General features: G+C 47.7%; 2 protein-coding genes across 3 annotated transcripts; one reads left to right on the top strand and one right to left on the bottom strand.

The window, feature by feature from the left end:
• Positions 1-2: 2 nt before the first annotated feature.
• Positions 3-3,640, top strand: LOC9652627 (glutamine--tRNA ligase, cytoplasmic). Of its 2 annotated transcripts, XM_002966729.2 has the most exons (22): positions 3-176; positions 231-281; positions 329-409; positions 469-562; positions 615-710; positions 763-824; positions 881-970; positions 1,018-1,251; positions 1,298-1,353; positions 1,402-1,492; positions 1,544-1,630; positions 1,674-1,871; positions 1,919-2,017; positions 2,074-2,205; positions 2,254-2,390; positions 2,439-2,535; positions 2,585-2,662; positions 2,719-2,819; positions 2,869-2,971; positions 3,029-3,118; positions 3,174-3,306; positions 3,354-3,640. In XM_002966729.2, the coding sequence occupies exons 1-22, from the start codon at positions 54-56 to the stop codon at positions 3,434-3,436; spliced, it is 2,316 nt and encodes a 771-aa protein (XP_002966775.2). In that variant the 5' UTR covers positions 3-53; the 3' UTR covers positions 3,437-3,640. The 2 variants fall into 2 exon arrangements, with proteins under 2 accessions (XP_002966775.2, XP_024527192.1); XM_024671424.1 differs by having other exon boundaries at positions 2,074-2,390.
• A 2,390-nt stretch (positions 3,641-6,030) lies between these two features.
• Positions 6,031-7,255, bottom strand: LOC9634354 (flavanone 3-dioxygenase 2). The gene is made up of 4 exons (XM_024671409.1): positions 7,049-7,255; positions 6,743-6,981; positions 6,359-6,680; positions 6,031-6,288 (listed from the first exon to the last, which is right to left on the bottom strand). The coding sequence occupies exons 1-4, from the start codon at positions 7,232-7,234 to the stop codon at positions 6,055-6,057; spliced, it is 981 nt and encodes a 326-aa protein (XP_024527177.1). The 5' UTR covers positions 7,235-7,255; the 3' UTR covers positions 6,031-6,054.
• Positions 7,256-11,195: the final 3,940 nt, after the last annotated feature.

Below are 11,195 nucleotides of genomic sequence, written 5' to 3'. Positions count from 1 at the left end.
CTAGGGTTTTACAGAGGTCTAGTCGTGTAGGGCGTGGCTGCGCGAGCAGCGCTATGAGCGAGGCAATGGAGGCATCTGTGGAGCTCTTCTGCCGAATCGGTATCGAGGAGACCACTGCGCAGAACATTATGGTGAATCCGAAGGTCAGGAGCAGTGTCCTGGCTGTGATCAAGGAGGTAATTGCATGCGATTTCGTGTTTCTTCAAGAGATTCTCATTGTTGAAATTCAGGCAGGTGTGCAAAATGGCTGTAACAAATCGGTTGGAAACGTGCTGTACACGGTAAGCTATCGAATTTTTCCTCCTCGCTTCTGAATGGTTTGTGGCAGGTTGCAACCAAGTACCCGGCAAACCGTGCGAACGCTCTTCGTCATCGGCCAAAGTTTTTGAGCTACGTTACTTCTGGAAAGGTCTTGAGATGTTTTTGGATTTGATTCTCTGTGAGCTAAGACGTTATGGGATGTGGCAGATCAAGAGCCATCAGTTGGATGCGGCCTTTCGCTATTTTTCTTCCGATCCAGAAGAATTCCTGGTGGAAGATTTTGAGAGAGTCTGTGGTGTCGGTGAGTTCTAGTTCCGTTAGCTTTCGTTCACTGACTTCTTTCTGGGTGAAAGGTGTGGTTGTCTCTCCAGAGGACGCGGAGCTTGCTGTCGAGAAAGTGCTGGAAAAGAACAAAGCGAAACTACTCGATGAGCGCTACAAATTTAATGGTTTCCCCTTTAGTACATTCAGTGATCTTATTCTAATCTGGAGACTTTACAGTTGGGATTCTACTGGCACAAGTGAGGGAGTTACAGCCGTTTGCGGACTTCACATATGTCAAGGTATTGCTGGGGTAGCCTGATATATGTTTTTAAAACGTGTTTGTGTTTGCTTGTAGAAAGTGATAGACAAGAAAATGTATGAACTCCTGGGTGAGAGAACTGCAGAGGACGACGTGAAAACCAAGAAGAAAAAGCCAAAGCCTGAGGTGCATATTGTCAGTTTTTAACGCGCTTAATCTTGGTACCAATGTAGGAAGTCAAGAAGGAAGAAATTCTCCCTGTCGAGGAAGTAAGCCCCTATTCAATATTCCCAAAACCGGAAGACAATATCGGAGTTCACGTGGAAATAAGATTCAGCGACGGAACAGTACTGAACCCAGCGAATACGAAAGCTATCCTTGAAAAGCATCTGAAGGCAACCGGTGGAAGAGTCTATACCCGTTTTCCTCCTGAACCAAATGGTTACTTACACATTGGACATGCTAAGGTAAGTGTCTTTTGTGTGTCATTAGTGTCTTAATTCTGTTTGGCAGGCCATGTTCGTCGATTTTGGATTTGCATGCGATGCAAATGGCTGCTGCTACCTGAGGTAATCATTGAATTCCACTAGCAGGTTCTTATGTCTTTTCTACGGCAGGTTTGATGATACGAATCCAGATGCCGAAAAAGAAGAATATATTGAACACATAAAAGAGATTGTAGAGTGGATGGGTTGGAAACCGTTCAAGGTCTTTAAACATTTAATTCCTGATAAGAGTTTTTAATGTCGGTTCTTGCAGATTACCTACAGCAGTGATTACTTTCAGGAGCTTTACGAGCTTGCTGTAGAGCTGATAAAATCTGGTCACGCCTATGTTGATCATCAGGTAAGAAATATGGCGCGCTTTATATAACTGATTGTTTCTATAGACGGCAGATGAGATAAAAGAATACCGTGAAAACTTCAAGGAAAGCCCATGGAGGAACCGGCCTGTAGAAGAATCTCTGGATCTTTTCGAAAAGATGAAGGCTGGGTTGATTGAGGAAGGGCAAGCTACACTGCGAATGAAGCAGGATATGAAAAACGAAAACTACAATATGCTGGACCTTATTGCTTATCGAGTAAAGGTACAGGCATGCTGTTTATGTTTTATTTCTGAAATAGTCACTTACAGAAAGCATCACACCCTCGCACAAAAGACAAATGGTGCATTTATCCAAGCTACGACTTTACACACTGCATCGTCGATTCACTGGAAAATATATCCCATTCGGTACGTAGAGAATGTTTTTGGTTTTGTTTGTTCTGAATTGGTTCTTTTGTTTGTAGCTGTGTACTTTGGAGTTTGAGTCTCGCAGGGTATCGTATTACTGGCTGCTAGACAGATTAAATCTATATCTACCGTATGTATGGGAGTATTCACGGCTGAACATGACGAATAATGTGCTGTCTAAGCGGAAGGTAATTTTTTTTCCTACTGTGCGCGTTTTGACCTCCTCATCCTTGCAGCTAAACCGATTAGTAACAGAAAAATATGTGGATGGATGGGACGATCCTCGGCTTTTGACATTGGCTGGTTTACGTCGACGAGGAATGCCGGCTACTGCTATCAATGCTTTCTGTCGGTCTATAGGCATCACGAGGAGGTAGATTGATGTAAACTTCTCGAAGGTTTTAACGCTTCGTATTTCCAGTGACAATCTTATAAGAATGGATAAGTTGGAACATTTTGTTCGGGATGAATTGAACAAAACTGCTCCAAGAACTATGGTGGTTCTCCATCCACTGAAGGTACGAGTAAAAACTTCGTGAGTTTAGAGTCACTTTATTTCCCCCTTAGGTTGTCATTGAGAATCTGGAAGCTGCTGAAGAAGTGGAAGGCAAGAGGTTGCCCGATGACCCGTCGGCTACATACAAGGTTTTCTGTGGATTGATTCCTTGATGGTTTTTTATTTTTTCCTTTGCATGTTGTAGATGCCATTTACAAGAGTTGTATATATTGAGCGCTCCGACTTTCGGACGAAGGATTCCAAGGATTTCTACGGGCTAGCCAAAGGAAAATCAGCCTTGTTGAGGTACGCTTTCTTGAAGTTGGAACAATCACCTTAGAGCATTCGAGTGCAGATATGCGTACCCCATCACGTGTGTCGACTATGTGTGCGATAAGGATGGCGAAGTCATTGAAATAAGAGCCACGTACGACGCCAAGAAAAGCATCAAGCCCAAGGTCTACTCTGTGCAATAAATCTTGTGCTTACTAATCGTTTTATATGTTCCTTGGCAGGGCGTTCTCCACTGGGTTCCCGAACCTGCTGAAGGAGCGCGCCCTCTCGAAGTTGAAGTGAGACTCTTCGACAGATTGTTCCTGTCAGAGGTATGAGAACGTGTTAAAGCGGTGATAACTCTCTAGTTTGATCATGGCTGTGTAGGATCCTGCGGAACTCAAAGACACTTGGCTAGAGGACCTCAATCCCCATTCAAAGCAAGTCATACACGGGGCATTCGCTTTGGATAATCTGCGGACGGCGAAGCCGGGGGATAGGTTCCAGTTCGAGCGAACAGGTATTTAACTTCCTTTGGCTCAAATCGTGACAATTCGGATTATGCAGGATATTTTTGCGTGGATCCCGACTCCTCGGCGGAGAAACTAGTTTTCAATCGTACAGTTACACTGAAAACATCGTATCCATAGCCATTATAAGTTGATCAAATTGTTATCTCGTGCTAAGTCCATGTTGCAAGAATATACAGAACAGAGAGAGAGTCCCTATCTACATGCATTATTCCGTCCCTCTAGTCTTGGGTCGGACCACCTGCTGTAAGTGACGTATGGAGTGAGTGAAGACACTCAACACTCTATGCGAGTGAAGACATGCAAAAGATTGTTTGGACATCCTTTATCATTTCTATCTTGGCAATTGCTTCATCAAAGTTTGGAGCCCTCCCATTCCACTAAATTGCTTCACCATGTTTGCCGGCAGCATCTTACTCTTTCTGAGAAGGTCCCCTTTCTTGTTGAGCTTCAGGCCTTTGATCTGTTTGGACATTGTTTAATGCTAGTTCCCGAGCCCTTAGCAATTCGGAGTATACGAGATTCCAACAAACTCATTCTGCAATTCAATACCTTAGTTTTGCATTCAAATCAAAGCCAGAGTTTGAGAGTCAGATTCGTTTCTCGTAGAGTTTTCTTAACTGTTGAGTGTCAAAACTCTGCATATTTACGTTGTTGAATCCTGGAATCATGGACATGAGCTGCACACACAATCGAAAAATTAGCGGTTCTCGAGATAGTAAGATCCTTAGAGATCCCATGCTAGTAATGTTCTCGATTTGATCGCACAAGAATTTAAAACTGATGTTTCCATCCACCAAGTTTTACACCAACTCTGGCTGCAATTCACTTGGAACAACCTCTTTGATTTTCTCAGCAAAACCAGCTATATCTCCCATGCCTGGAAAGACATGTGGAGTCGAATTAGAAGTTACCGACAAAAGCTTTTTCTCTACTGGAAAACCAAAAGGCAATTGTCAAGGTTTAAAGGAATAGTTACGCACTAAGAGCTCCGCCACGGCCATCCATCTTGGTGATTATAACAGCACCGACCTTAGCGCTCTCTATAAAGGCCAGTGTTTGATCATTCGCAGCTTGCCATATGCTGCTATCCATGACGAAAATGATCAAATCGGGGTTCTGTAAAGTTCGAGAGCAAATGCTAAGTATCCTCATTAATTTAAGCCAAGAAAAAGACTCTAGCAGCGGCAAGCTCCTCATTCTCTTGTTTGTGTCTTCCACTTGTGTCAAGAATGATCAAATCGTGCTTCGCATCGGCGAACTTCCTGCGCCCTCTTGGGCAATCACCACCGGGTCTATCTCCGAGGGGATCTTCACCTTCGTGGCGTTCTGCTTTAGCGGATCGAATGCTCCAGCGGTGTCCGCACAGGCTCTTCCCACACCCACGATCATGACGACGTGGTTCTTCCTGCCGGAGTTCATGGAAAACAGCACACGAGATTAGATTAGATTAGATTAGGAAACTAAATCAAAAGGGCAAAAAAGCCCTAAAAGGGCTTGTGGCGATCATCAGGTTTAAAGGCACGGCTCTGGTGATCCTGCATTATAGATCGACCGATCCCAAGCGCTCTGGCGCTGGATGATAGCATTCTTCCCTCCGATTGAAATGCACGGCCCTCCAGTGGAATGAGAAATAAAGCATTTGGTCGCCCTCCGGCGAGTTCTCTATTTCTAAAACGCATTCATCCTATTCTACTCTTGTTTTTCTTTGGTTCTGGGTGCTAATTTCAAGTCTTTGGTTCTTGTATAGCTTGGAACCAAAAAAAAAAATTGGAAGATGAGAGCTCTGCTAGCATCGTCAGCAGCAGCAACTTTTCTCATCAACCTGGGCCTCGCCTCCGGCAATGGCGCACCCAAACAAACAGGTGGCGGCCATGACGAAGAAGGTTTCGCTGTAGCACTTGGCACCGTGGCACAAGAGCCCGGTCTCCAGCGTGTCAGGGCCCCGATATCTCCTGGCTTGCCGATCGTAGAACACACCCCCAACTTCCACCGACAGGACGAACGTCCCAATCCCCTTTGCGATGTATGATGATGGAGCCGATGTACAACGCACCGGGAAGGCCCAAGGCGATGAGCAAGTTGCCGAGCGCTAGAGAGCCAACCACAGCAGCGAAGACGAACGGCCGTCCAATGCCAAACTTCTGAGGAGTATCTCGGACACCTCCGAGATACTCCTACGAAGCCGCAGCCGACTGCTCCCAGGATCTTGTATGTGGTATATTTCAGGTTTCCTTTGGATAATCTATTTTATTCTATATTCTGTTTTGGAGTGCCCAACAAAAAGCATGAGACTGAGCAAACAAGTTTGCAAGTTTGTTGTGGAAGTCTTCTCTCTCCCTCCATTCCCACGCTCACGTTCCCGCCCAGCACACTTAATTTTCTATCGAAGTTCTAGTTGATTGCCGGTGTGGTTTTCACTGGACTTGACACAGCTAACAATCTAAAGCCAATGAAAATAAAAAGAGTGGACACCTGAACGTTACAAAAATTCAGCTATAAATTATTTATATAATAAGACACCCGTTAACGAAAATTTCTCTTATTCCTTCGCAGATTGTTAAACTTTACGACCTTCTAGGCAGCACAAAGTGTGATTGTTAAGCTTTTACGACCTTCTAGGCAGCACACAGTCGGTCAAGGGAGCAAATTTCGTATGTGGCTTATCACATTAAGATCCTTGTGAGCAAAAATCTGTGAGATGAGGAAAAAAATTGGTGCCTATGACTATCCAAGGCTCAAGCCACATAGACATTCTTCCCGGAGAAGTGCTCCGTGTACACCTCGTGCATGTAGTCCCTGTAAGTCCTGCTGCGGTACTTTGCCGGACTCTCCTGGCTCACCAGCTCTGGAATCGGGCTGATCTCCGCATCTAGTGACGGCCCCAGGAACGCCCCAACGGACAGCCTCGAGCTCTTCGAGTTCACCATCACCCTGTGCAGTATGCTCTTGTATCTCCCATTGCTCAGCTTCTGATACAAGACAACCAACCAAGACTAAGATCAATCCACAGTTTCTCAAAAAGTTTTCGACTGCTGGTACCTCTAGCTGATCGCCCATGTTAACCACCAGCATTCCCTCGAGTGGCCTCACATTGTACCAATCCTCGCCTTGCTTGAGCTGCAATCCCCCGACTCCATCCTGGAGCACAAACGTGAGGCCACCACTGTCGGTGTGACCTTCCATCCCCAAGGCTTGCCTCGGATTCGGGCAAGCCGGATAGAAGTTGGCTCTCGTCAGAAGAACCATGTCTTCAAATGCTTCCAGAAGACGGTTTGTGCGGAGGCCAAGTCCCTCAGACATGACCAACAGCATCCTCTTCCCGAGCTTGAAGATGTTTCTGGCGTACTCGGATCCAACGTCCCTGTTGCATATAGAGCATCAGCAATCTAGAGCAATACCATAATCACGGAGTGAGATACTGACTTGTAGCTGGCTGGGAACGCGGGCCAGGGGTGCGCTCCGAGGGACTCTTCCTTGAGCCACATCTGGAGGTGGTCGTGCCACTCGAGCTTCTCTTCCTTCGAAGGCATCATGCTGGTGCAGTAGCGGACGGGCGTGAAGATCTCCTCGGTGTAGTACCGCATCTTGTCCTCGCTGGGCGAGTTGAAGAACTCGAGAGCACACCTCATCACGTCCTCGGTGTGAATGCCGTGGTTCTTGAGCTGAACAAGAAGTACATCCATTTAGCAAACATGTACTACAGGAAAAAGACACTTCTTGAAAACTTACGTAGAACATTCCGTACTTTGCGCAAGCGTCAACGAGATCCCTCTCGAAGCTCTTGCTCGCCAGATCGACTATCGGCAGCACCGCGTACCGGGAGACATCGGCAGCTCCATTCGGCATCATGTATCTGTCCGGAACGCTGTCCAGCGTCCCGTTGCAGCTGTCAACAAATGCCTTGATGCCAGCCATGGATGAAACTGTGTAAGCAAGAAAGCTTCAAAGATGAAAAATGGAAATGTAAGGCTTTCTCAACTTTGAGATGCGGATATCCGTGTCCCCCCAGTGCCCTGCTTATATAGTTGCAATTTTCAAGTGGGCAGCACGAAGATGCTAAGAACGTTACCATTGCGCCGAATTCGGATCCGCCCCCGCTCAAGACCATTTTGTGGACCTTTCCGTATCCGTGATCTGACCAGCGTCCACATGCGGCCTGCCTCGGATCCACATCAAGCGTCAAAGCTCAACTTAGTTGACCCACCGGAAAAATCCACGAACCTTCGCAATTGTCACGTTTTCTAGTGTGCTTTGAGAAACGAAAAGATCGTCCACGCAAGCGACGGCTGCATTCGGGGCGTCACATGGACTGCAATACGAACAAGCATAAGAAACGATTATTACCTGCGAAGTCGGCAATGGCTCTAGCAATGGCGAGGGAGCTCTTCTCCATCGCCAGCAATCGCTGGGTCATCGCAGTGTCGGGCTTCTACCTGATAGCATGCACCGGAGGCACGCTCACCAGCTTCAGCTCAAAATCTCCCTGTGTTACAGGCAAGAGTCCGTCAATAACATCATCTCGGTACCAGCATGGCTTTCCTGGCCATTCGCGGTTGTGTTCCAGACTTTTTTCCAGTTCCATGTCAGCTCCTCCTTGGGCTTCTACCAACGTTCCTGTATCTACTGCTTGGCCTCTTCCTCGGGCCTGGGCCTGTCGTCGAGAAGTCCAGCGACAAGTCCATTCTCAGCTCGTTCCTCTACCCCACCTTTGCCTTAAGGGCCTATCTCATCGTCGTCACAGTCATTGAGGGGAGCATACCGAGCAGGCTTCCAGCCTCGATGTTGGTCATCGTACTACTTGTGGTTGTTCTGGTTGTCCAAGCTGAGCTTCGATCACATTCGAACGGTGCTGGTGTTGTCGATCAACTCCGAAGCATCCAGACACCACGAGTAATTCCTACATGCACTACAACGTCGTCTCAGATGGCCATGTCTTCTCTGATCTCGGTAAAGATCATACGATCGATCCAAGCTCTTTTCATGCTCTGTGTCAGCGCGCCACCTTCCTCGCTACGATCGAACTCGTGCTCTTTTCGAAGCATTCCCGGTAGTCATCCCCGTCCACAAACGGAGGGTCCTGCTTCATACTTTCCACCAACAAGGTATTCGGGAACGGCGCAAGTGACTGCAATAGCTTTGCGAGCAGTACTCTCCCGATCCTCCCATTCCCATCCTTGAAAGGATGGATGTTCTCAAACTCGAGGAAGAACCGTGCCCCGAGCTTGAGAAGTCTCTCAGTCCGGTCGTGACAATCTCTCGCGAAGAGCTCCTCTAGCTCCGCATTGGTTTCATCCACGAGCCTGTGAAGAGCTCCCTCCACGTCCGAAGGCCACATGAAAACATGCGGCAAGTTCAGTGTCGTCATGGTGAAGGCAATCTCGTCCTCGCGCCTCAGCCTCCCGGCGATGTCTGGCTTGCTCGAGGTCATCAGGCACCTGTGCGCATCCAGAATGCCAGAAACGCTCAACCTCGGTGCCAAGTTTGGATTGCTTCCTTGGAGCTGATGTGCAAATGCCCTGTGGAGGCAACGCATGGCTTCAGCCTCTTGGCTCATATCTTGAGAGCCATCCAGCAGCGCGCCTGCGGCAATCGCCTCCTGGGTCTCTTTATACAACTCAAAGCCCTCGCCTTCGATGGCGTTCACCTGGAAAAGAAAAAGCTCCAATCCTTCCCCATTCGAGTAGACACTCTCCGCCCATTGCCGCTGCTCCTCGGGAAGATCCACGAACCTGCTCATATAATCTTGAACCCTCGCTGGTGTTGGGCACTGCATTGCCCACGCGCGATCGCTCCACCCGCGCTCCAGACAATCGTACTCCCACATCCACATCAAATTCCTAATGTTTGAGAGATTTCCAGGTGCACACCAGCAGTGAAGATGGAGGCGAGTTGTAGTAATTTTCCATGCAGCTCTTCCAAAGGTAACAGATGTGCACCACAACTCGAAATTCTCAAGTTATGCCGATCTCGACTCATGGATCGCATTCGAGCAGTGGTACACCGAGAGCTCTGGAGCTCGCATTCTCAAAGTAAGATATGTACAGCGTACTTTTTAGAAACATCGGTGGTTCTTTTGCAGGATGAATGACGAGTTGCAGGATCTGGTGGGAACATCAGAGTGCTGGGTATGTGTTAATATGCGAAGGACGAGAGGCTGACCCGTCCAAGTTCGCTTTACCAAGCAGTTTACCTATACAAGCGCTTTCACCACTCGGATTGATGCACTTGTGTCCATTGTACACTTTCAATCCGCAAACGAGCTTGTAATGTGCCAACGAATAAGAAAAAGAAATCTTTTCTGTTTTCCTTTTCAGAAATATTTAATGAGGTTCTTTTTCTTATTCGCTTTTCACCTTCTCGAGGCCCAAAATGCTCCAACGCTGCTAAGCACTTTGATAAAGTTACAGGTATGCCGGAGTGTGTAGCACACTTGATACATTGTGCTTTTGCTATTACAGGGGCGTTGTTTCATTTGCTTGCAGGGAGGGCGTTAAACACATAGTGCTCCCAGCTATCTGCGGTCGCTTTGTACTCACACCTTACCAGTCCCAGATGTTGAGGAGAGCCACGAAGATGTTCATCCTCGCGGTGGAGTCGCTCAGCTGGCCCAAGTTGCTGTAGAAGGTAGACACGGTTCCCAGGCCGCAGGAAGTTGCGATCACCATGAGCCACGTGTCGATGCTGGACGAGCCTGTAGTCCTTCCCTCTCACCGGAACTTGGAACCATCTGTAGCTGCAAGCGCTGGAAGCTTGAGAAGGAGAATGTCGACGACTTGCAGAGCACTACGGGTGCAATTCATATCCGCGAGCTGAGTTTCAGACTTGTCAGTTGGCGGTGGTGTCTGGATGCTTTCAAGTTGATCGACAGACTCTCGTGGTGTCTGGATGCTTCGGAGTTGATCGTTTCTTATGCTTGTTCGTATTGCAGTCCATGTGACGCCCCGAATGCAGCCGTCGCTTGCGTGGACGATCTTTTCGTTTCTCAAAGCACACTAGAAAACGTGACAATTGCGAAGGTTCATGGATTTTTCCGGTGGGTCAACTAAGTTGAGCTTTGACGCTTGATGTGGATCCGAGGCAGGCCGCATGTGGACGCTGGTCAGATCACGGATACGGAAAGGTCCACAAAATGGTCTTGAGCGGGGGCGGATCCGAATTCGGCGCAATGGTAACGTTCTTAGCATCTTCGTGCTGCCCACTTGAAAATTGCAACTATATAAGCAGGGCACTGGGGGGACACGGATATCCGCATCTCAAAGTTGAGAAAGCCTTACATTTCCATTTTTCATCTTTGAAGCTTTCTTGCTTACACAGTTTCATCCATGGCTGGCATCAAGGCATTTGTTGACAGCTGCAACGGGACGCTGGACAGCGTTCCGGACAGATACTGTAGATGTGTGATTTTTTGTGTATGCGGAATGCTCTGTCGACTTCATTGCTTTGGTATGGTTATGTACATAACGGTATGGGTGTGACGCTTGGCGGTTGGTGTCTTGGATGAATGACTTGTCTTCTTTGCTGACGTGGAGACTTGTCATCACTTGTCTCCACACTCCTCCTCAAGGCTCGCACCGTCAGTCAAACGGAATGATTTGAGGAAGAGTTCATGCTTCACTCGAGGCAAGGACTTCGTTAGGATATCAGCGACCATTGAGCTGGTCGGACAGAATTCCAGGTTGATTGTTCCATTGTTGACTTGATCCCGGATGAAATGGAACCTCAACTCAATGTGCTTGGTGCGTGAGTGAAATCTCGCATCCCGAGTCAACGCTATTGCCGACATATTGTCGCAGTAGAGTTTGACTGCTGGAATTTGAATCCCGAGGTCCTGCAGCAACGTCTTAAGCCAGATGGCCTCTTTCGCTGCTGCTGCAGC

This window comes from Selaginella moellendorffii, unplaced genomic scaffold (genome assembly GCF_000143415.4).
Source record: "Selaginella moellendorffii unplaced genomic scaffold, v1.0 SELMOscaffold_7, whole genome shotgun sequence".
Classification (NCBI taxonomy): domain Eukaryota; kingdom Viridiplantae; phylum Streptophyta; class Lycopodiopsida; order Selaginellales; family Selaginellaceae; genus Selaginella; species Selaginella moellendorffii.
Note: the sequence above shows the minus strand (reverse complement) of the source record. Positions and strands in the feature narration are given on the sequence as shown.

Excerpts from the sequence above, each read along its gene's own strand:
- LOC9652627 (XM_024671424.1), top strand. The coding sequence starts at position 54 with ATGAGCGAGGCAATGGAGGCATCTGTGGAGCTCTTCTGCCGAATCGGT. Across the intron at positions 1,631-1,673 it reads ACGCCTATGTTGATCATCAG|ACGGCAGATGAGATAAAAGA; the intron begins GTAAGAAATATG and ends TTGTTTCTATAG. Across the intron at positions 2,820-2,868 it reads GGAAAATCAGCCTTGTTGAG|ATATGCGTACCCCATCACGT; the intron begins GTACGCTTTCTT and ends ATTCGAGTGCAG.
- LOC9634354 (XM_024671409.1), bottom strand. The coding sequence starts at position 7,234 with ATGGCTGGCATCAAGGCATTTGTTGACAGCTGCAACGGGACGCTGGAC. Across the intron at positions 6,681-6,742 it reads GCGTTCCCAGCCAGCTACAA|GGACGTTGGATCCGAGTACG; the intron begins GTCAGTATCTCA and ends TATATGCAACAG. Across the intron at positions 6,289-6,358 it reads ACATGGGCGATCAGCTAGAG|AAGCTGAGCAATGGGAGATA; the intron begins GTACCAGCAGTC and ends GTCTTGTATCAG.